Source organism: Monomorium pharaonis, chromosome 1 (assembly GCF_013373865.1).
Source record: "Monomorium pharaonis isolate MP-MQ-018 chromosome 1, ASM1337386v2, whole genome shotgun sequence".
In the NCBI taxonomy this organism is placed as follows: domain Eukaryota; kingdom Metazoa; phylum Arthropoda; class Insecta; order Hymenoptera; family Formicidae; genus Monomorium; species Monomorium pharaonis.
This window is the reverse complement of record NC_050467.1, coordinates 17,506,498-17,531,530: the sequence shown is the minus strand read 5'-3', so window position 1 is coordinate 17,531,530 and position 25,033 is coordinate 17,506,498. Positions and strand designations below refer to the sequence as shown.

At 32.2% G+C, this 25,033-nt stretch overlaps 2 protein-coding genes across 3 annotated transcripts; both read left to right on the top strand.

Moving 5' to 3' along the window:
• The first annotated feature begins 4,814 nt into the window (after positions 1-4,814).
• On the top strand, positions 4,815-9,888 carry LOC105827802 (major facilitator superfamily domain-containing protein 10). Of its 2 annotated transcripts, none has more exons than XR_003625738.2 (7): positions 4,815-6,153; positions 6,231-6,493; positions 7,085-7,376; positions 8,184-8,404; positions 8,535-8,582; positions 8,699-8,836; positions 8,924-9,888. XR_003625738.2 is itself a non-coding variant. In XM_012665935.3 (7 exons), the coding sequence occupies exons 1-7, from the start codon at positions 5,934-5,936 to the stop codon at positions 9,016-9,018; spliced, it is 1,320 nt and encodes a 439-aa protein (XP_012521389.2). In that variant the 5' UTR covers positions 4,904-5,933; the 3' UTR covers positions 9,019-9,888. The 2 variants fall into 2 exon arrangements, 1 of the variants encoding a protein (XP_012521389.2); XM_012665935.3 differs by having other exon boundaries at positions 4,904-6,153; positions 8,492-8,582.
• Positions 9,889-10,564: 676 nt separating this feature from the next.
• On the top strand, positions 10,565-24,762 carry LOC105832515 (signal transducer and activator of transcription 5B). The gene is made up of 10 exons (XM_012673549.3): positions 10,565-11,138; positions 14,498-14,648; positions 15,305-15,461; positions 15,934-16,277; positions 16,370-16,513; positions 16,591-17,062; positions 17,180-17,852; positions 17,940-18,104; positions 18,172-18,409; positions 22,747-24,762. The coding sequence occupies exons 2-10, from the start codon at positions 14,521-14,523 to the stop codon at positions 22,919-22,921; spliced, it is 2,496 nt and encodes an 831-aa protein (XP_012529003.2). The 5' UTR covers positions 10,565-11,138; positions 14,498-14,520; the 3' UTR covers positions 22,922-24,762.
• The last annotated feature ends 271 nt before the right edge of the window (positions 24,763-25,033 follow it).

Here is a 25,033-nt window from a genome sequence, read left to right as displayed (position 1 = left end):
TCAAATATCTTCCATCTTTCTTTTATCTGGTTTGCTATAAATTCTTCTAAAATTATAAAAATGTATTTAAAATAAAAATTAATTGTCTCCCTTTTTCAAAGATAATTTTCGAGAAGGAGGAATTCTTGTAAATGTTTGTTAGCATCAAAATTATTATTGCTTGTCAATTTAATTTGTAATAAATATTATATGTTTCGGTTTCATGTAAGTGTTGTGTTTTCAAGGTCAACAAATATGCAGCACGCAAATTGCATGGACATAAAGATTGTAATTTCTACTTAAATGATAAATTATTGTACACACGTGAACATCCAATGTTGGCCGTTTTCGATATATATTTCTGATATAATTTTTCTAAGCTTAATTTCTGTCAAAATAAATTACTTAATACATAATTTATGTATTAAAAATTTATTACTTTTTTCTGTATATACAACATGCTTTTCTTGGCTCTTCTTTACGCATTTGAGAAGTAATCAATTAACGATACTTTCATAATGGAAAAATAGAGAAAACTGTGTATTCTTAGAAATTTAAAGAATAGAAATCTAAGAATAAAATTCCAGGAAATCGTCCTTTTTTTTGTCCGGTCGCCAGACAACCAATCGTGGAAAGACAAATCTGAAATACATGGAATTCTTTAAACCTTTTCATTCGCAAAAAGGAAGACCCATTATGGTCAGGGAATGACACTTCAGTTTTTGCACAGTATTGCAAACAGTTCTTAATTTTTTTCTGTTGATCGTTCATTCGTTTTATGTAATGTATTAGAAATATCTTAACATACGAGTTTATAAGCGTGCGCAATACATTTGAGATGTATACTTTAATATTTATATCTTGTAACTGTCGATTATTCGATGAGAATGTAATAATATTTATATATAATTCCAAGACATTCAGTAAATTAATATTTTTTTTTACATTAAAAGTTGCACGAAAAAAACCTCAAAATAAAAAAGAATAATTAACACAGTTAAAAGTTATATGCAGGTTAAATTAATTTACTTTAAATTTACTTCAAATTAAAAGTTAACTTTGAACAGCATTATTTATTTGTTTTATTAGACTAATTATGGGCATCTCGATTTTTTCATTTATTTAAAGTGGTTCAAAAAATCTCTAAGAATTCATAAACATACTTTTAAATTTCTAAAATAAATGTCTATACTTCTTTCAAAAAAGATGTAGTAATTTAATTAGGTTTGAATTTTAAGAAACTTTTATATATAAAAATGGATTAGACACGGAATATGCATATGATGGAAAAATGTTATATACTAGATTAGAATCTCAAAATTTTTTAAAATTAGATTTTTTATAATGATTTAGAATCGAAAAACAATAATATATGCTATTGCAGTATCAACAGTGTACTTTCATTAATAGCAAATATTATTGTGTTGAGTATTTTATGTAGTTGGCAGCCCGCAATTACATATGTTATCGGCTATATTAGCTTTTTTTCTGTGTAGAACAACCTCCTTGTTCTTGTCACGTAATATTTTTCTCATTCAAAATCAGGAGCTAGAAGATATTTCTAAATTAAAGCTTTAAAATATCCAAAAAAGCAATTTATTAACACAAAAATTATTGTTTATGTGTTAACCAAATTGATAAAACCTCTTTTCCTTTTCCATCAAACAATCCTGCACACGACCAGTTTCATACGATACAATTTCTATTAGATAAATTTTTCTTTTAGGTTTAAAGACATTTATAGTTATAATAATAATTATTTTATATGTATAATTATTGTATTGAATCATTGTCAAATACCAATTTTTTAACGAAAAGAAACACAACTAGCATATTTAAATATTAAATCTTTTGGTTCAAAGATTTGTAGTCTTTTTTCTACTACTTCTATAAAATATTTGTTTCATTTGAAATTTTAAAGCTTTCCTATTTTCCATATTCTCGAATCTTTTCGGAATAACCATATCCGGTGCTTTGCGGGTGGCAAAGCATTATTGATGGAAGGTCGACATATTATAAGGACGGTCCTATTGTCATTCTTTAAGAAATACTGCCTATTATTTTTAAGAAACTATATAGAAAGTATAATATATTCTAATTTGTGATTTATTAAGAAATTGCACGATGGAGCAGCATTGAGAGATTTCAAAAGATAATATTTGAAAAATCTAAAAAAAAATATTAAAAAGTAATGCGGATTGAGATCAGGATTTATCAAAGAAATTAAGAGGTAAAAATATCGTATAGGATCACTCTATGTACGTTTGAAAACCAATGTTTGATCGATTTCGAAGTAACCGAAATATATACCCACAACGAGGCAACGTCGAGAGATACGGAGAGAAAACAAGGGAAAATGTCAAGAGAGGGGAAGGGGTCGAAGTTTGGTCAATGTCAACACCTGCCGAACGTTGCCGACGCGTGCCTGTTTCTGTTTACGCACTCGATTACCGTAATCATGACATCGGAATATTTTTGAGCCAAATTATATGTATGTATCTCGAATACGGTATCTCTAAGTATGCAAAAGATAATTCGTGATATCTCATGTCAAATTCTCATTAAAATTTATGCAAAAGTTGATATAACGTAAAAGACAAAAATTACATGAAATGTCATTATTATATGGAACGTTTTGAAATTGTTTGAAAAAAAAAACGGAAAGAAAAACGAAGCAATTTGTAATAAGAAAGTCGTAATAAGAAATAGGTAAGATTAATTTAAAACAAATCTTTTTTCGTATAAGGTTGATTTTCATGTTGAAATTTTTTTTTAAATTTATGTACGAATTGATATACTCAGAAATTTTAGACTAAGAAAGTTTTCTTTTCATATGTATAAATTCTGAAATATTTCAAAATTTTTAAGATTTCTTATAATTTTTATTATTTATTTATCTACAAAATACTTAAAATTTTTTTTAACTGTTACAGATTTTATAAAATTTCATTAGAAATTGTAAAATTCTCAGAACATCTCAGCATTTATGTATATGTATAAAGCATTTTAAATAAAAATACAGACTTTTTTCTCAACATTTTTGAAAAGAGCTTGGGAAATAGTTTGATAAGTTTTTTAAAAAGTTACAAATTGTTCAAAAATTTTGAAAAATTCTTAAATTTACACAAAATAAAATTCCCGAAGAATTATACGAAAAATTTTGAAAAAAAATTTAACCGGGTTCCCAGGACAATTCTCCTGATATGAGAAATAGCACATTATCTAATGGATTCACAACGTTAATGAGCGATGATAGTGAGTTATATATCTCATTCGAATAATCGCGTTGGGAAATATCGCGGCGCCACGATTACGTCGTAAAGCCTGCAATTTCGTAGCTTTATCGTTTTATAAGCGCGCTCGGAAATCTCGAGGGCCACGTAAGACCCCGGGTGCCAGTACCACCGGTAACGCCAGCAGACCGTATGGACTTTTGCACGGTAGGAGCCCAGATGGCAAGCGCCCCGGTACCCTTGCCGAAATTTTTGACCGCGCACACCAAAGCGATGTACAACGCCGCTGCCTGCGCCGCCGTTCCCTGCCACCTGCTGCAACACGTAAATCAGCCTCGCTCGTTAAACGCCACGATTTTTCGACGGATACGAGCGCAATTCCGACGACATTTCCCGATGGCAATCTCTTCTTAATCGATTAAATTATTCGTTCTGCCTGCTGCAAATTTTCAGAACTTTCTGCCGCTCGTTTATTTTCTCGATGCTTATTTCATTTTGTTCCCGTTTAGATTTTTGGAGTCTTGGAATTACGTAATTTATACAGGCTGTAATTGTACGAGGCGAAAGCTCAATTCACATTTAAATTTTTTTAATTCGGTGGTCGAAGACTAAGACGCCTTTACGGAATAATGGGATCCAGGGTTCAAATTTTGGCTGAGATATTATTTTTCATAATAAATTATTTACAGTTCTTCGGGCAAGGGAGAAATTTAAAGATGCTTCTTTCTTTTAAGCATCGATATTTAGCTTAATAACTGTGTTTCAACTGACGAAATTGTCAGGACGTTTATATGAACTGAGAATATTAAATTAATAGAAAAATTATATTCAACTTCAAGATCCGCTGCAGACCGAATAGACGGTCTTAAATTTGTCTGTATGTCCAAAATATTTATCGATCGCAGAATTAACTTACTATTACAACTTTTAATTCACGCAGATGACATAAAAGTTGACTTTGAAAAGTTGATTTTCTGACATTTCATTTACAACTTTTAGAATAATATTTGTATGATTATTTTTTCAATTTCCTTTCAATTTTTGTTCAAAAACTTAAAAAAGAATCGTTTGTCGAATGAAAATGAATATATAATAATTGTGCTTGTATAATTCTGAAAAAAAGTATACTCGTAAATTCTCGAAACCAACGAAACGGTTGAAAACTGCTCGACTGCGAATCTGTAAACAATGTCGACACTGACATCTCGATAACATTATACCTTTCTAATACAATAACAAACATATACAATGTAACATACAAGGATTATAGGTCAGAAATTGATTATTATGCTCGCACAGGATTTATTCGCCTTTTCGAAGGCGTCCCTGTACTTCGCCATGGCATCTCTCTTTTCTCTTCTACAAAGCGGAGAACGCGTTCTCTGTATACACGCGTATACACCGATCGATCGCGCGTGGATCGTTTCTCACGCTTTGATTCTTTTCCCTTCCGTCGTGTCGCGTAACTCGTATTTCCACGTGCACACGCACAGGGCAAGGGGGATGAAGAGAGAAAAAAAAAGGAGAAAAAATCTCCCACGGACAAACGGAACGCGCGCGTTCCGGCCGAAGAGGGGAAAAGGGGGAGGGGGGGAGAAAGAGAGAAAAGAACAACATCGGGAGAGTGTTGAGTTGCAGCAGCGGAGAGATCATTTAGAATCGCTCGCGCGCGGCCATGCGATGTTACAGTTCGGTATGGGTCTGAAAAGATCTTTGTTCGGAGCGCGAGGAAGTGGGTCCGCGCGGGCGCGCGCGCGCGCGTGCGTGCGGGAGAGCGCGAGCGCGCTGCCGGAAGTCGGACCGTACATCATAATGCCTCTTGGGTGCGCCGCCGCCGCGTTTCGCTCGTCGGCTATTTCTCGCTTCACTGGCAAATGAAAACAATACATATGGCGATCTCTCGTATTCGCGATTTTAATTCGCCGATCTGCTAAAAAAAATCGCCGCGCTTTTAATATTTCGAATCGCTCGATACACCGCTTGTTTTCGCGGGACCGAAGTCGTACGGTCTCGCAGTCTTGCATTTTCGCTGACAGTTTTCCGTGGATCGACGAAAATTCGACAAAAACACTGCTCTTCTGCGATCCAGCACGGTTTGTAGACGCGATTTCTACCTTACCGACGGATGATATGTCAGTTCGCTGTATCAGTTGGTACTCGTGAAAAGGATATTATCACTTGTCGGACACAGACTTGAATTATCTTTTGTCGATGTCCGGAATGTTTTATCTTACCCATCGTAGATTCGAGTAAGTCTCAATTCGATAGTTTCTCAAGTGAAAGTTTACTGTTAGCCGCACGCCATGTAGACTGACTATAACAGGATGTTGAGTGATAGATTAGAGCCTTTCACTTTTGGATGACACAAGCTTCTCTTGACGATCTCCGCGATGACAAGACCGGAAAAACCTTCCTCGTTGTGCCTTACGATTCCGAGGCGGAGCTGAAAAATATATTTACACAGTTGACAATGTTTTCATTATGTAATATGACAGAAAGTATCAATCAAAATTTGCAAGAATACTCATTGTTTTAAAAATTATAGCGAGTAATGTGCTTCCCTGATTCTGGGACACTGCCAACAATTTACATAATAGTCTGTTGTCAACCAAGCGTAAAGATATAGAGTCTGTGAAGGCAAAGAATTATTGTAAAATTTAAAAAAATTTAGACAACTTTAAAGTATAATACTGTATAATACTGTACATTGAAAAAAGAAACATGAATGAAATTAAGGATAACACAGTACGAGTGGTGTTTGTATCCTTGCTACTGGATCTCCTAGCATTTACAATGATACTGCCACTGCTGCCAGCTATATTGGATCATTACAAAGAGATAGAAAAGGGACATGGATTGTACTCCACTATTTTAAATCACATGAAGAGCATACAAATGTTCTTTGATGCACCAGATAAAGTTAGCACCGTTCTTTATGGAGGTTGGTGTTTATATACTTTTATTTAAAAAGAAATTTGGTATATATATATTTTTTAATTAAAATAATTTGCTTCACAGGTTTCCTAGGCTCTATGTATTCCTTCCTACAATTCTTAGGATCACCAATCATAGGAGCCTTGTCAGATATTTATGGACGAAAACCTTTGATGTTACTTTGTTTGATGGGCATCTCACTCTCTTACCTTTTATGGGCTTTGTCTACAAATTTTGGTATATTTGTATTAGCTAGATTTGTAGGTGGTATCAGTAAAGGAAACATTAGTCTGTCAATGGCTATTATAAGTGACGTTACGTCTTCAAACACCAGAGGAAAAGCAATGGTAAAGAAGCAAATGGACGTGCACCTAGTGTCTAAACCAATGCTGTCTAGGATTTGTTAATTTTGGGCTTGAAATTGAAATGTGTCAGTATTAATGCCTGTTGCCATTTCTTCTTTGTTTCATAGCTCTTTTCATAACACACAATGTTTGTTCTTTAAGTCATTAACAATTTGAAATTATTACAAGTTTTTGATGTATATCACTGTCTTTAAAAATATTATTATCATTACTGTAAAATTATATGAACATATTCTTATTATATATAATTATAAAAATAAATATATTGAAAAGTATTGAATGTTTATAATAAGAAATAAGATATATAAAAGTATAATTTTTTAAATATAATTGTACTCATATTTCAATTTATTATGATTATAATGATATAAAGAATTAGATATAATGATATTAGATAACATCACGAAATGTTCAAAACTGATATACATACATAATGTGATAATATACACAAAATTAATTGTATTAAGAATTAAGAGTATTAATAAAGCTACAAATTCTATCAGCATTGGTCTAAATAAACTGTATTTATACAAATAAATAATTTTAAATCACATTTTTATTTTGTTTTTATAGGCACTTGTGGGGATAGCCTTTTCCATCGGTTTTGTTGTAGGACCAATGATAGGGGCGTTTTTTGCATGGATTTCTAGTGGTAATAGAGAAGGCACGTGGTATGCAATACCAGCTTTATTTGCACTCTTCCTTTCCTTAAGTGACTTATTTTTTGTTGCTTACTACCTGGAAGAGAGTCTACCATTGAAACACAGAGCGACTACTTTAGCAAAAGGATTATCCGGAGCAATTTCCTACATCAATCCTGTGGATCTCTTCCAATTTAATGGAGTATTGAACTTGAGTCAGCAAGGTATTTCTGGCATAGAAAATGTCGAAAGTACTAATCGATGTCTTTTGTAATATATTTTACGAGTAATATTGTTATCAATCATTCTTTAACTTACTTTATACTATAAATAAACTTACATTAAATAAATTGTTACTCGAATAATGTTAAATTATGAGTAGCATAAAAATAGAAATTTGTAAATTTGTTGTAAGAGAGCATTATCATTTCAAAAGCTAGGAAGAAATACTTTTATTTGAATTTTTTTCGAAAAATATGTGAATTATTTAATTTAAACTTTGTACACATAATAACACATATTTTATCTATAATTATAAATGTTTGCAAGTAAAAATAATAAAAATTGTAATAATCACAAAAATATATTCAAGCGCACACATACATTGTCTCGTGATTCCCTAAAATATAGACGCTCAGTAATCAATGATAAAAAAGTGAATAAGAAAAGTGAATAAAATGAAAGAATTAATATATTTTAATTCTGCTAGTTCCAATGATAATTGAAGAGTAGATTAATGATCTGTAGATTATTAACTTTATTTACTTTGTTTCATATTACTGAATATAAATTTTATTAAAAACCATAAGACATTGCGCGCTTGGACATGAATGTTTATAATTATTATAATTTTCATTACTTTTATTTGCAAAACTTTCTAATTACAAAATATGTATTTTTATGCGTATAAAATTTAAAGTAAATTGTTTCCGTATAGTTTTCGAACATAGTTTTTGAACAAATTAATAGAAAAATAACCTTGTTTTAGCTTCCGAAACGATGTCCTGTTAATACTCAGATCTTATTTTCAGACCAACAAGATTTGAAGATATTGGGTCGAACATATTTCATATACCTCTTTATATACAGCGGTTTGGAGTTCACTTTGACTTTTTTGACGCATCATACATTCGGATTTACTAGTATGCAGCAGGGTTGGATGTTTCTTGGGATTGGACTGATCATGGCAATTTTACAAGGCGGTTGGGTGCGACATATACCTCCGAACAAAACAAAAACCATCAGCGAACTGGTAATTTTTAGTCACATCTAACTTCGTATGTTTTTTTGTTATTAATTATAATATTCTTCATTTGATATATTTTTATATTATTTCAAGGGTTTATGGTTAATAATTCCTGCATTTATATGTGTTGGCGTAGCTAGCAGCGTACAGATGTTGTGCATCGGGATTTTTCTTTTCGCAGTTTGTGAGCATTATGTTTATTTATTATTGACATATATGTCAATAAATTGATGAATTCGAATTAATTGTTTGCGTGAAACAGTGACATACGTAACAATTGCTTCATATTATCTATTGCAGCCACCGCAATGGTTGTCACCTGTATGATGACTCTGGTGACGCGTATAGGGCCTGAACATCAGAAGGGTACAATCACTGGCATATTTCGTTCTCTAGGTGCATTGGCTCGCGCTTGTGGACCTATCGTCGCCTCTTTAGGTGAATAAAAATCCAAGTGAATAAAATTCACGAAACTGCTTTCGCTTCATGAATTTCGTTTTTCTGAATACACATTTCCATTTTCAGCATTTTGGTGCATTGGGAGTGCTACAACGTATTTAACTGGGGCTTTACTACTTACGCTACCACCGTTGATTTTGCACAGCATGCATACCTTGTAGTATTTGACATAGTTACAAACGTTGCCGTCCTCCGCCTTTTTCTTAATCTTAAAGGATACTTTATAAACAGTATTTTTATATATCCTTTTTATATCCTTTTTATATATTATACAGTTTTATAGTGATTTTTTAAAGAAATAATTCAATATTCTATATATTACATTTGATACTTTAGATAACTTTATAGATTTTTAGATTTCTTTACATATATATGATGATATAAAAATAATTTTCACATTAATTCTATTACCAGATATATCAAATCTATGAAGATCTATCTCGGCATTATTAGACATCACACTTGTTATTTATATTTAGCTTCCTACATACGCTTAAAAGCCTGTGGATCAACTAGCAAATATATCTATGTGTACTTACACACATACATAAGAAAATTTTATATTTATATATATTTATATAAATTACATATACATAAATTGTGATATATATATAGCAAAAAATGTTACATAAAAATATATATACATTTATATGAGCATTGTATATATATAATTTTATCTACGATTGTAACAGTTTGCAATTATTCTAATATTTCAATAAATTGATAACATCTTCAAATTACATATTTTTAAAATTAAGAGTGTATTATTCATACAGTTCCTGCAAAGTAATGAAAATTAAAAATATGTAATATTTGTACCTTAAAATAAGTTGTAATGTCAATATTACATTTTTATTTAATAACACATTTTTATATTTTTTATTTGTTATTAAAAATTAAATCGGTGTAAAAAATAATACAGTATCAATTTGTGTGTGTATGTTTAACAGGTACTTCAAGTATTCAGAATTTATAGTTTCGTTTTGATTTTGATTATAATTTTGTAAATAAATAAATAAGAAAAACTAATCAGAATAACTAATCTCTGCATCATAAATAGTACATTAATGAAATATTAAATATTTATGTAAAACTTGAGATTTTTACTATTACTTTTTAATTTCTATTAGAACATTTATACTTCTTATTAAAAGTTTTTTATTCGGATAGAAAATCGCTGTCAATTCTTTTTATTTTGATTTTCAAATGCAACAGAACTTTTTTCATTGATTTTCATTATTACGTTACATTCGCTTAATATAACTCTGGAATCCGCCTGCGATCTTTTTATTAGTTATACTTTCTACACTTTCTTTCCCCGAAGTCTAAAGGCAAAACTGGGCGGGATTTGCATAATACAGCATAAACATATTTCGCGCGGAGAAACCGAGCGACTAAATCGATTTATCGATAAACGCGCGATGCCCCGATAGATTTTTTCTCTCTCTATTTCCATTCAATATGTTTACCAATTGTTTTACAACGTGCAATTATTCACAACGTGCGCGGCCGCTATCTCGTTTATTTCAGCGCGCGCGTTACGGACGTCGAAGCGCGTGCGAAGAAAAACAGTGGTAACCGCGGCGAGGAGGAAAAACAGACCCGTCGGTGCGGTTTATCGATAAATCACGGCCGCGCGCGGGCGCGCGATCGCGCATCGCGCAAGCCCGGCGGCGGTCACGTGACCCGCCCCCACCGCCGCGTTTCGCTCCCACCGGCGGCCGCCGGCGCCGTTTACGGTAGGAAATTCCGGGAATTTCCACCCGTGTCGGTTCACTCCGTCGTCATCCGCGAACGACCGACGGTGCCCGACGGCCTGTGATGTACGCGGCCGAGAGGACGGCCGAGGGAGCGGATTGGAGCGGAAGCGGCGGTAGGAGGACGTCTCCGGGGTGTAACTCTCGGTAGAAGGGACGACGACGAGGGCAGGCAGCACCCGAACGGGCGGCGTTATCGATGGCAGCGTGGGTGTGAGTTCCGATTATTTCAGCACGCACAAGTAATTACTTCTCTCCGCGATTATTACGCGGCCAGTGCGGATCGTGGTTGTCGCGTCGTCGCGCGCGTCAGCGATCCCGACGACGTTCAAGGTCGCCGGCGCGGCGAACAACAACGCGAAGAGCCGAGAGAGCGGCGGCGACGGCGGCAGCGGCGGAGGTGGCGGTGGCGGCGGCGGCGACGACGGCGACGTACGTCGTGCGGCGAACTGCGTCGTAAAACGTCTTCGCCGAAAAACCGTCTGTTTCCGAAAACGAGGGAGTAGTAGGGGCCGTGGCACCAGGTGAGTCCTCGACGAGCCTTCGAATTCCGGTGTGGTCTTCGCTCGCTCCGCACCACTCCGCTCTCCCTCCTCCCCTCTCCGTCCATTCTCCACTCCTCCCTCCTCCACATTTTTATCTATTTGCGCGTTACGTCGCGCGATACGCTTTTCCCTCTTTCTCCCCCTCCCCCCTCCTCCTCTCGCGACGCGCGTGCGACGGAGCTTTTCGTCGCGCGATACTTTTCCAGGAAAACTTTCGTCAACTTTTTTCCTCTCTTTTTTTTTTTTTTCTTTTGCTGCTGCTCGGGGTTGAGTCGGGACGGGGGAGGAGGGGGCAAACTTCGGTTTCCGCGCGTGCAGCGGGTTCTCCGTTCTTTGAAGTTTCAACGCGCGCGCGTTGGATCCTTTCTGCGACGGCGAGCTCACTCGGTCGCGATAAATCCGTCGCCGACGGTGAAAATTTATTCCGCGGCGGACTCGCGCTTTTTTTTTTCTTGTAGATACTCTGGCAATACTCTTTTCAAATAAATATTCTACTAATTTTATGAATTAGGGAAATATTCACGCGTAGGCACTTCTCGAGATATTATGCGAGAAGAAGTATAAAAATCATCCGATTGCTCGATAGATAGGACGCCTCCCGGATATCTCTGAGCGAACTTTAACGGCGAGTCATAGTCCTCGATGATCTGAGTAATATCGAATTACATAATGTTTGCGTATCGGTTTATCACGGAATGGCGGGAAACCTGGGGCGGCTGTGAAGAAGGGAACGTTTGCAAGATCCATTTCTAATGACGTTCTTTTGTCGGTAACAACTCGCCGTGTTGCGAGGTTTCTTTTCAATTTCTTTTCTCTCGCACCGCTCATCTCTTCTCTTTTTCCATTCAACGTGAAAAGAAAAAGAGAAGCGATGAATTGCGCGCAAGAAGTTGAAAAGAAACGAAAAAGTATGCAAATCTAATATAGATTTGTTTTTTTTATAAATTTAATTCTTAATAGGTCGATTTTTGGTTGCTTGGTGAACATTTTTCTCAAAACTTTACATATTTTGTAGATTTTTTTTTTAATTATACTTTTACAATTTTTTTAGAAAATTTTTTAAATTTTTTATACGAGTTGAAATATTTTAAAAATGTTGATGTTTTTTCTTCTAAGGTTTCTCATTCTAAATTTTTTTGAAAAAATTTTAACCCTTAATCCGTACCGTGTTTTTCGGCACCCCTAATTCTACCTATGGGTCGTTTTCGTCTTTGCCTTTATAACCATATAAATAATGGTTTAAAAAATCTGAAAAAAATCATGTATACTCTTTAAACATTTCTCTTTAAGAAACTACCATTATATTACTCACGCCCCCCCCCCCCAATTTAATATGTATTTTTTAACAAACAGTGAGAAAAATTGGTAAAAGGTTAATTTAAAAAAATATATATTGCGATAGTAAAAATTTTGAAAAAAAAAAATTTTTTTTAAGTTTCTGGAAGGAAAAAAGTTCCTTTTTAAAATGGTTTGATTAACGTAGAATGAAAGCAGATATCCAATTTCAGCATATGAAAATTAGAATTTTTCGAGGATAATAAATAGCGTTGTAAAATACGGAAATATCAATAAATCAACAATTTTTTCAGGTTAAAGTTTTAACAAATTATTATTTAATACATAGTAAAAATAAAATTTTGTTATAAAAATAGAAAATGAACAGTTTAAAAGCAGTCGTGACAGCAATTTAAACGATGATCATCGCAAACGGTTTGTTGCATCGAGCACAAGATTGATTGGTCTTTTTATCATTTTTATGTAAACAATAAAAACATCTTTTTCTTTTTTTTATTTATTAATTAATGTCCAATCTTCCCAATATTTGCTGAATGCTAAATTTTATTGGTCTGCTTAAAGTATTCTGGATTTATAATCTTTATTGTAGATGTTCAACTTAAAATATATACATAATTATGTTCTAAAATGCATGTACGTGTCCGAAAATACTTAATTAACAAAAAAAAATTTTTTTCGAAAAAGTTATTTTTACTTACTTAATCCCTACCTATGGGTCGAAAATGTCCTATTCGAATTTTACCTGGCTAGTGTTTGGAGTAGAACAAACGGACCGGGTTGGCCTTGTGCACTGAAGATCCTTCCCCCCTTAAATAGTTTTTTTTTAATACAACTTTAATGGCGTTATTATCGCGGTTGTACGAAAAATTAAGGATAGTAGTTTTAAGCAGGACGAAAAATAATAGGTTAAATATTTTGTAGAAATTATAGAGTGAGAAATTTTAAAATATTTCAGAATTTACGAATATGAACAATTTTCAAAGATGTTGACTGTCTATTTCTCAAGTGTTCCAATTCTTATAAAAATTCCGAGAAAATTCTTTACCAGAGACAATTCGCCGGAATATAAAATTTGGTTTTTATTGGTACATTGGACTACTTTGATCACATCAAACATGTAATCCTTTTTTTATAGTGGAAATGTATAAAGTGGAAATTTTTATGATGAAAATTAACGAAGAAACTTTTACTTCTCACGTTTTTGCTAAAAAAAGTTATATAATCAATATTCTCAACTAGAGTTTTTCTTTCTATTTTAAACATATATCTATTTTACTTTGAATAAAAGAGAGTATTTATTAAACTATGTAAACAAAATTATTAAATTATTTTCTAAATTTAACTATTAAAAAAATTATAAAAACGACGGAATGTTGAATCGAACGTTTTCGAAACTTTTGATATATTTTTTAATTTTGTTGTATATCTGAATAGCTTTGGTTCAACTCTGATTAATTTAATCGGCAGGATTGCCATTTTCAGCTGTTTTGTCACTCGTAATTTGAATATCTTTCATTTTGCGTGTCAACAAAAAATTAATTGATGATTGATTAAAATCGTAGAATTGGCTATTCTAAAACCTCTATTTTATTACTCCAATTTAATATCTCGGTAAAGATTAGTAATTTTATTTACGTTAACGAAATATCTTAATCAGCGATTAATGTTTTTTTTTACCAATGCAGATTATTTTTAAATCTCGGGTTAATTTGCTCTTCTCCTATTCTTAAAACACGAAAAAGAAAAAGAGTAAATTAAATTGAGATTTAAGTTAATTTATATTGGTAAAAATGAACATTACTTGCGCGTCAAGAATTTTATTAATACGTTACAATTTCTCTCGGTATGTGAGAAAGAAGATTAGATTAGCGATGAATCATACTTGAAAATTTTTCTGTAAGCGAAATTTTCAACTGCCGCGAATTGAATTAAAGCCGATTAAATTAATTTAAGTTTGATTTGGAGTCACTCTTAGATTTTCTGTCAACTTTTCTTGCCAGATGGAATATCTGATTAAACAGATATTTTTTTCTTTGCATCAGGAAGATTATAATTATCTCACAAAATGGCGCTGTGGCTGAAAGCACAGCAACTATCGCAAGATTCGTTGCAAAAGGTACGCAACATATATGGAGAACACTTCCCGATTGAAGTGAGACACTTCTTGTCATCATGGTTGGAAGAAAAGTTGTGGTAAGCAAAATATGTAAACTTGAACTTTATGGGAAGGCACTTTTTTATTCTTTTTTTTTTCAATAATTAAGGTTGTTCTCTTTGGTGTTCATTCGTAGTGTTATTTCCTTGTTTATCGAATATTAAACAAGAACAAATAATACAAGTTGTAAGCGCCAAAACGAACAGTCTAAGAATTTTTGGTTTATATGTATATGCGTGCATACACACTACTATTAGATAATCCAGAGGAGGATCTGTTATTTTGGATTAATATTATTTAATATAAAATGGATTAATATTATTTTAAAACAATCAGGTTTTTATTTATCTTTAGATTTTGTATTGATTTTTGATAATATTAAATGTTATCGAAGTTTAATAAATAAAACTTAATTATTTTAAATAATATTAATTAATTTTAAAATAGTAACATATATATTTGACCTATTTCTAAACTTTCTGACGGTAATATTTGCATAAATAAAATTCTTTTTCATCAAAAACTAGCCTGTGAAAACTGCCCTAGAAATTTATTATATTACAAATCTTATTCATACATTAACGTGATTCCCATTCTTTTTTCTGTCGAAACTTTGTTTTAAATTTATTTTTAAATAAGTTAAAATTACGTAATCTTGCGATTTATTATTATTATCTCATCATTAATATTTTAGGAATAATGTTGATATGGAAAGCCCACAGTTTGAGCACTATGTAAACAGTTTTGTTGGATCATTGATACTTGAGTTAGAATCAAAAGCAAACACTCTTACCACGGAAGACATGTTTGTAACAAAGATGAAATTGATAGAGGCTGCTACCATGTTCCGAGTGAGTCCATGTATACATATGTCATGTTGTCTTACATGTTTATTTTATAATTTAATTAAGTTAGAAAAATATTACTAATATAAGAACAATTTAAGATTAATAATGAGTGAAATAAGATGTTACAGTATCAAAATATTACGCAATTACTAGCTATCAATTAATTATTAAACAATTTATTTATTAACTATTATAATATTATTATTTCAAACTCTATCATGTTTGTTATCATTAATTAACTTTTTCTTTGTCGATTAAAATTATGTCAATTAAAACAATTTTTTAATATTTTTTTGAATATCTAATTATAATAAGTAAATGATATTTTTACATCTTACAACTTTCATATCTTATACATCTTATTTTACTTGTTGCTGGGTTTAATTGTTTTTATACTTCTTATAATAATACGTGGTAATAACTTACCTATTTTGAATGTTACTCATAATTGTCTTTTATTCTTTTTTTATTATAGCAAAGATACAGCGAAAATCCAATGATATTGTACAAAATAATTAGACACTGTTTGACCACGGAGATGAAATTAGTGGCAGAAGCTGAACATTTAGGAGGTTTAATAACCAATGACAGGGTCACCAGTTTGATGATAGGCGACACGGTTACGGAAATAGCTCATCAGGTCGATATATTGCGGCGAAAGACATATGAGACCGGGGAAGACTTACGAAAGATAGAGCAGGAGCAAGAATCTTTCGCTCTCAGTTATCATGAATGTACGAAACTGAATGCCCATTTGCAACATATTGCTATGCAAGTGCAAAATCAGCAAAATATGGAGTTAGAAAAGAAGATTAGAAGGTAAGCATGATTATCTGCAATTTATATAAGATGTAATATATTTCTGTGTTAAAAGTTACTATGAGATATAAGACAAATGTTTCTTTATTTAGACAAAAAGAACAGCAGGATCTACAATTGAGTCAGAAAGTAAATGGCGTGGTTCGTTTACGTTTGATGTTGATGGAGAAATTGGATGATATTATTAAGAAATTGAATATTTTACAATCAAGAATTCTCGACGACGAACTCATAAGGTAAAAAAATATTGATGTGTATTTAGAGTAAGATATTTTTTTTATCGAATTATTAATGATTTTCATATCTCGTTTAGATGGAAGAGAGATCAGCAGTTGGCTGGGAACGGTGCAAATTTTGCATCCAACAATTTAGATTCCATTCAAGAGTGGTGCGAGAGTCTTGCCGAATTAATTTGGCAAACCCGGCAACAGATTAAGGAAGCAGAACGTTTGAAGCAAAAGTTTCAATGTGAACCACCAGGCATCCGTGACACTCTTCCGAGTTTGAACACTCAAATTACGCAGTTTCTCAGTTCGCTTGTTACAAGTACCTTTATTATTGAGAAACAGCCGCCGCAAGTCATGAAGACCAACACTCGTTTTACAAGCACGGTGCGCCTTCTTGTTGGAGGTAAATTGAACGTTCACATGACACCGCCGCAAGTAAAAGTAAGCATAATTAGCGAAACACAGGCAAACGCTTTGCTGAAAAGCGAGAAGATGGCAAAGTGTGGCGAAGTCAGCGGCGAGATTTTAAATAATACAGGCACAATGGAGTATCATCAAGTACGTGAGATTTTTTATATTTATTTCATATTAAATGTGGTAGATAAATGTTTTGAGAAACGTCGCCTTTAATGTCAATCCGAAATATCGTCGTGCTTACATAGTACAATTTTGCAGGCAACAAGGCAACTATCAGTGAGTTTTCGCAACATGCAGCTGAAGAAGATCAAACGCACGGAGAAAAAAGGTACAGAATCCGTGATGGATGAGAAATTTTCATTACTGTTTCAATCGCAGTTTTGCGTCGGCGGAGGCGAATTAGTATTTCAAGTTTGGACTTTGAGTCTGCCCGTTGTCGTGATAGTACACGGTAACCAGGAGCCACATGCGTGGGCCACGGTTACTTGGGATAACGCGTTTGCTGAACCAGGTAGACAACCGTTCCAAGTACCTGAAAAAGTGCCATGGGCACAGGTGGCTGAGGCATTGAACATGAAGTTCCGCTCGGCGACCGGTCACCCATTGACCGAAGATAATCTCCGATTTCTCGCGGAGAAGGCATTCCGAAGCAACGGCAATTCAGTCCAGGATTATTCAAACATGTTATTGAGTTGGGCGCAGTTCTGTAAAGAACCGCTACCCGAAAGAAACTTCACTTTTTGGGAATGGTTTTATGCCGTCATGAAGTTAACTAGAGAACATCTGAGAGGTCCGTGGATCGACCGATATATCCTTGGATTTATCCGGAAGAAACAAGCCGAAGAAATGCTGGCAAACTGCGCGGTTGGCACGTTCCTGATGCGTTATTCTGATTCAGAACTCGGCGGTATTACTATCGCTTGGGTTGGAGGTAAAGTATTAAAAATACTACTCAATACATTGAGGTAAGTTCTATGTAAGAAAACAGACGTTATAATTGGTCTCTTAATGTTATCAGACCAATCGACATCAGATCATGTCTTTATGCTGCAACCATTCACTAGCAAAGATTTTGCTATTCGAAGCTTGGCTGATCGTCTTGCCGATATGCAACATCTGCAATATCTCTATCCAGATATTAGCAAGGATACCGCCTTCGGCAAATATTACACTCCATTCACTGGTAACGTGATTTGCAATGGATTGATTTTATTATCTATGACGAATTAATAAATAATGAATTTCTACAGATAACCAAACTCAAACATCAAACGGGTATGTTAAGCCATATTTAGTAACGCACGTGCCAGGATGGGGCGCTCTGCCTAGCATCGGTGGTCAAACGCCATCACATTCGTCCGTAACAGGTGTAAACAACAACGGTCAGAGTGGTCCGGGCGGAAGTTACCCTGCTACACCACAAACCGTGTTTCCACCACACAGTCCGCCAGACCCGTCCACGCGGGACACGCCGTCCGTAGCATCAAGGTCAGTCTCTTGGATGTAATATCGGATTAGTGACCTTTATCTGATATTTCTTTTAAATCTATTATCAAATATTGAGATATCGATATGCCTTATTTGGTACTTTGTTATCCTTAAAACAAAATGAATCTCAGATGAATGATATCCGGTAAATTGAGTAAAAGGTACATAATGGATTTTTTTCGATCAATAACACAATTTAAAAAGTAATTTTACTTTGTATGTACTTCAAAATTTAATTCTCTTTACATTTTTTTATTGCTTTGAAATATCACTTTTTCAATTGATTAAATCGATAATTTATATCTGTATATCGATGTCAAACATATCATTTGCATTTTATGAATAATAATCTCAAAGTAAAAGTTAAAAATTTTTCAATTACTACTACAGATATATAATAAATTAATAATACAACCGTACTAAAACAGATTTTGAATCTGTTTTTGTTGATGGGACAGAAGATTTTATTTCTCGTTATTTTATCCTAGATTGTGAATGGAAATGAAACTTTGTAACACAATACCAAAGTACCATATTAGATCCCTTCGGCTTAAAAAATGAAAATCGAAGACAATAATTTATGTGAGCTTATTGCAAATGAAAACAAGTATTACACATTCCTTGCACTTAACTCACATTTTACATACATCTTCTAGATTTTCTATTTTTTGCAAAGACGGTCAGTATTTTTTTCTTTTTTTTATAAGCTTTTTTACACAGAACGAGTTCTATAGAAAAATGTAATAATAAATTTGCGTGATTGTGCTTTTTGTAAGCGTTTTTATGAAATATTGTACGTGTTTAATATTATAATTAAGATGAGGGAGAAGAAGGAAAATGAAGGTCGTAATGTATAATGATAAGGCACGTGTTATTCAACGAATTTTGTAATGACTGATACTATGTGTTGGACGATATTTGGTTATCCGAGTATATTGTTGTTTGAACAAAGGCACTGTGACGTGAATGTAGATAAATAATTATTGTCTACTGAAATGTTCAAAAAAACATATGTAAATCTATGCCTAGTGACGCCATGTAACAATCATGTTAAATTATCATTTAATATTAACGTTCTTTTCTTTTTTTAAACGGTTTTTGATTGCTTTTACATTGCATCTTCTCTCATGTATATTTATTGTGTGTACTCCAGTATTTTTGTCCAATAATAAGAGGTTTTATTCATACTACAAGTATGATAAGAATCCCAGTTGTTCATATCATGTTTAAATCTACTTCAATAATATATTTTATTGCAAACATGTCGTTTTTCAACCTTACCGCTCTACCAAAATATTTGAAAAACGATAATTATATTTTGTATTTTAAAGGCTAAATTTATTGTTGTTACAATTTGTTACGACAAACTGTTCATATTTCTAATTTTAATATAACAGGGTGTTTACTATATAGAGAAATATCATTTCTACTGCCAAGAAAAGCGATTATTTAATTTATTTTTTTTGTAGTATGTAATATAGTAGATTTTTAATATTAATAGTATATATAAGAACATAGTCCAGATTGCATAAATCAAAAAATTGTATTGCAATATTGCAGATTGCATAAATCAAAAAATAGTATTGCAAAAATGACCAAGTAAGTAAAATTAAGATCGATGAAAATATCAAAAAGAAGATCGCCTATATCTACCTGCTACGAAAATTTTGGTGTCTAATAATAATAATTTTGTGTAAATTTTTATAATTTCTAGTTCACGCAATCTGCGTCTGTAAAAATTTACAAAAATTATTACCAAGATCCGCCAGACTGATATAAGCAAACCCATCTTTATGTTTGATATAAAAATTGTTATTAAAAAGACTATAAATTTAAAAACTTATAAGAAATTTTGTCAGTTATTATAATGTGAATTATATATTTCTTTTTTAACTTTAATGTATATTTGCATAATGAATGAAATCTAAAGAGGAGTATTATTTGTTAGATCAAGTTATTTTATGAACTTTTGTTTTTAAGAAACAAAAATTTAAAAAAAATATATAAATATATTGTTTTTATTTCTTAAATTGTTTTCCTTTATCACTAATGGCGATATTATTTAAAAAGTGTCTATATTAAATCTTGTAATTTTATATTTTATTTAGATTAAAATTAAATCATCTTTATCATATTTAAGATGTATTTAATAATGTAACTTATCTTTATTTAGATAATTTTAAATTATCTAAGCACAACATCGAATTTTGTTAATACTCAGGGAAATTTTAAAAATTTAGCAACACATTGTTTCTAAATTGAAGTTGTGTATTTAATTACCTTTCAAATTCTATACTTTTAGTGAACTAGATTCATTTATTACGATCAGATCATTTTGTATGCCACATTTAGTTCATTTCTTTTCAATATTTTACTCAAATTTAATGTTTAAAATTTACATGATTTTTCTTTGGCCGATAATCATAATTGAATCTTATTTCAGTATCGTCTTGAACAATGTCTTAAGATGCTAATATTCTGTGATTGGTTGATGGCTGTGACATCTTAAGACAGTGCTTAAAACAGTCTTAAATATAAGAATCAACTATGAATACTAGCCTTTGTATATCTATGATTAAAGAAACATTAAAAGATATAATAAATTTTTTTTTTCAAAATTGCATTAAGAAATACTCTAATTTTATCTAAGATTTTAAATAAAAGTTTGAAAAATTTGGGAATTTTCTGGAAAGTCTTACAAAGTTTAAGTAAACATCCTATATAAGCTTTATTCAAAACAGATTAAAATTTTGAAACTAGAACAAATAACAATTAAAATTTAAAAAATATATGTGCATATGTATATGTAAATATAAATATACATTACATATACATATACATACATACATACGTGTGTGTGTGTGTGTGTGTGTGTGTGTGTGTGTGTGTGTGTGTGTGTGTGTGTGTGTGTGTGTGTGTACCTGCAAATGTATGTGTGTATAACACACACACACACACACACACACACGTATATGTGTATATATGTGTATATATATGCATACAAATACACACATTACATTAAATATATTATTTATTAATTATCAGAAATATCGAAGTAATGTCTGGAAAATGAAACAAAGGCAACTGGTAACAAGGCAATTCATTACCTGTAGCATGAATAAAACCTGATTAAATTATCTATCTATAAACTTAGTGTTAAAGGGCATTGCTGTCGTGCATTAACTTATCAATAATGCAATATTAGTATTTTGAGAAATTCTATGTGAATTATTATAATCTTATAAAGTGCCTTTACGCACATTGCATTTTAATTTTATATATTATTAAATTTATATATTATTTAGTTTATGCATTAAATTGTATAATTGGTATTAAAAAAGCGATCTCTGTTTTCTACTGTAATTTTACTGTTTATTTTTTTAATACACAGACACACATACTACACAGAATCACACGGAAATTTTTATAACAAAAAAAAACGAATTAAAAATTTATCAATAAATTTAATAAAAATAATTAGACATTACTTCACACACACACAGCAGTTTTAATTCGCTTTTATTATTGAATTAAAATTCTATTTTGACTATTTACAGTCATATCTCAATTGTGGACCATTAAGAAATATGATTAGAAACTAGGATAAAATTAATTTTTTGACTGCCAAATATTTTTCTATGATTCATTTTTCTAATCCAGCGGCTTATCCATGGCTTTAATGTAGCTTTTATATTACATATATAAAATTTTTGTATATTATACTGTAGTTTGTAATGTTGCGTATGTAGCGTAAACATTCGCGTGTTAAGGAAATGCAGCATGTTTAATAGTAAAGGTGCACAGATATGCTACTCGTATAGAATAGTTGTGTCTGTAAAAAAGTAAAAAAAGTAAAAAAAAGGCAAAGGCCTGGAGCAAGCCGGTACAACCACAACCGAATGTTCGATACTATCCTGCAAAATGCAGCTCCAATCACTCGCAGCTGGCAATTGTGTAATGTTATTGCTCGCGAATTTATTGGAACAATATTGTCGTTTTGTTGCTCTCGCGCGCTGCAGGCCGCATTTGATCGAGAGGCAAACGAGATAAAAATTATTCATGATTTTTACTTTGTTTTTCCCGGAGGCGACAAGTGACTGATGCGTAAGCTTCTGGTTCTGGGTGGGGCTTTTGTGGTTGTCACTTGTACTCCCTTCGCCGTGTTGTACCGGCTATCCCGGCTATAATCGGTCACCTTCGAAAAAAGTAGCGATACATATTTCCTAAACTGAAAAAAAGAAAGAGAGAAAGGAAAGATATAGGGACAGATTTAAACCTACGATAATTTGATTATCGAGGATTGCCAGTGATTGGGGTTGTGTTTTGATCTGTGGTAGCTACGCTCCGGGTCTCGGCCAGTCAGGCGTTGGACAGCCAAGTTCGGACATGGACTACATGGAGATGATTGCTAACAACGAATTGCCATCGATCGATGAAAATCTCAACTTGGAGCATTTGAACAACTTCGGCTTCGACTTCATGCAGTACAACCAATCTAACAAGCTGCAATAGGAGGTATGCCTGCGAGATGCACCGTCGTCCATGATATACGACGGCACATCCGTGATAATCACCATTGCAGGTCTAATCCCCGATTTTTCTTCGATCTCTATTTATCAGTCACACTGAACCGCACCGTAGCCAACTGAAATGTATCGCGAATTGTTAACAGGGGAGGGATCAATGTATCCTATAATGATATAATTATATTTCTTTTTCTCTCTCCTCTTACAACAACCCATGCATGGCCAATGTTTTGTAATTACAAGTTGGCTTTCTTATACTTTAGACTATAGAGAAAGATAAAGTTGTTATCATCTTTTACCTCTAATATGGTATATATGTAATATATCTCTGTTGATCTTGTTCTCTTATACTCAAATTGCACTGACTGAGCAATACGTCCGAGAGTTCTTGTATGAATTATGTTGATATTCATTATGCGATTCATTATTAAATAGATACGAAAATATTCTTATCTATTTAATGAGTTGCCCTGTCATTATGACAAAAATTGTGATTTTTTTTTGTTATTTTATGGGAAAAAATAATTCTTTAGATTCAGTTCTTCAATATATTTCCAATTTATAAATTCTTCTAGTGAACAACCAAAAAAATTTTGTTGTATTCATTTCCGTTAACGATTTCATTAATTTTATCAAGTTCTCTCGTTAAGCTTTTCGTATGTATCATTTTTTTGTAATGTTCAATATAAGTTAAGTTCTTACATGATGTAAAAGAGACTTAGTACAAAGATTTATATATTATTGTCTATACATATAAAGTGCTAACAGAGCATATGTAATTATAAAGATAGAATACGTCGCTTGTGAATAGCAAATTAAAAAAAGCTACTAAACATATCTATAATATCTATATTACATATAGAGATTGATATAACAATTATTTTTGTTAAACATTTAGATCGTTTTATAGAGAACATTTTAACGAAATGCTATATAAATCATGTTAATCTTTTATTCTCTTTTTTTATAATTGTGTACAAAATTACGGAATCATGATTACGAAATGGTTTTAAATCTTTAAAAGATTATAAAGAGAAAAGCAAAATCTTTTTTATGTTGCTTGTCTAATTCAAATGTTTAGGATTATTAGATAGAGATTTATTGAGGAGAGATTTAGAGTGTATTCACATTCGAACAATCCATAGACCATTATTTTCACGATCACCTAGTCAAATTGCCATTATATGCATTTTGAATTTTGGAAATAAGTAACCGTGAAAAACAAAATCATTTAAAGTTTTGATTTCGTTGTATTTTTAATCACGCAAGAAAGTGATGTTGAAAGGAATGATATAGCGTATATTAAGTAGATTTAAACGTGCATTGTGTGATGTAACCTAAAGTAAGTGCCTTGCGCATTTTTAAACTTTATGTTTTGCAATATTTCGGCAAGTTCTGCAAAGATCTCGTCGATTTAAATGTTTTAATTGATTTTTAAGAAGTTTTTTATTTTCGTGATATCTTAAGTTTCTTGCATCTACATGGTATTTTTGTCGAGAGATAAGTTATCTCTAAAAAATAATTTAGGATGTCCTTGCGAAGATTTTTTAGATTGAAATCTTATGTATAACATCAATTTTTAGAATTATTTTTAGAATTAAAAAATATTTTTATAGGTATAAGATAGAGAGAAAAAGGAGAAAGTAAGGAAATTAATTTTTATAGAGTTTACGTAAAACCTCCTTACTTTTTAAAATTTTAACTATAATAACTTTAAAGTTATAGTTACTACGGTGCCCTATTCCCTCCCCTGTATGTTTTACGATATAACGTGACACATATGTTTAGATAAAGTACGCGGAATAAAGTATATTGTAGAACATATAATGGTTGTTAATTTTTTCTTTCTACTTCAATGGATATTCATCCCTACATCGAGATAGTATTGCACCTTTGTACTAAAAAAAAGTTGAATTTAAAATATGAATATATTCTGATATAGTTTGGAAATGTAAACGATTTATAATTTTCATTAAAATAAACAGACAAATTTGGTTACTCTCGCATTCTGATTGAGATTTAAAATAATCACATTTTGATTGCATGCATTCTGATTTCGACTACATTGAAAAAAATGTAATTGCATTAATTGAAAATC

Bases quoted from the DNA above. Each gene is read 5' to 3' on its own strand.
- LOC105827802 (XM_012665935.3), top strand. From the start codon at position 5,934: ATGAATGAAATTAAGGATAACACAGTACGAGTGGTGTTTGTATCCTTG. The intron at 8,583-8,698 runs GTGAGCATTATG...TATCTATTGCAG, and splicing joins GATTTTTCTTTTCGCAGTTT to CCACCGCAATGGTTGTCACC. The intron at 8,837-8,923 runs GTGAATAAAAAT...TTCCATTTTCAG, and splicing joins ACCTATCGTCGCCTCTTTAG to CATTTTGGTGCATTGGGAGT.
- LOC105832515 (XM_012673549.3), top strand. From the start codon at position 14,521: ATGGCGCTGTGGCTGAAAGCACAGCAACTATCGCAAGATTCGTTGCAA. The intron at 17,063-17,179 runs GTACGTGAGATT...ACAATTTTGCAG, and splicing joins GCACAATGGAGTATCATCAA to GCAACAAGGCAACTATCAGT. The intron at 18,105-18,171 runs GTAACGTGATTT...GAATTTCTACAG, and splicing joins ATATTACACTCCATTCACTG to ATAACCAAACTCAAACATCA.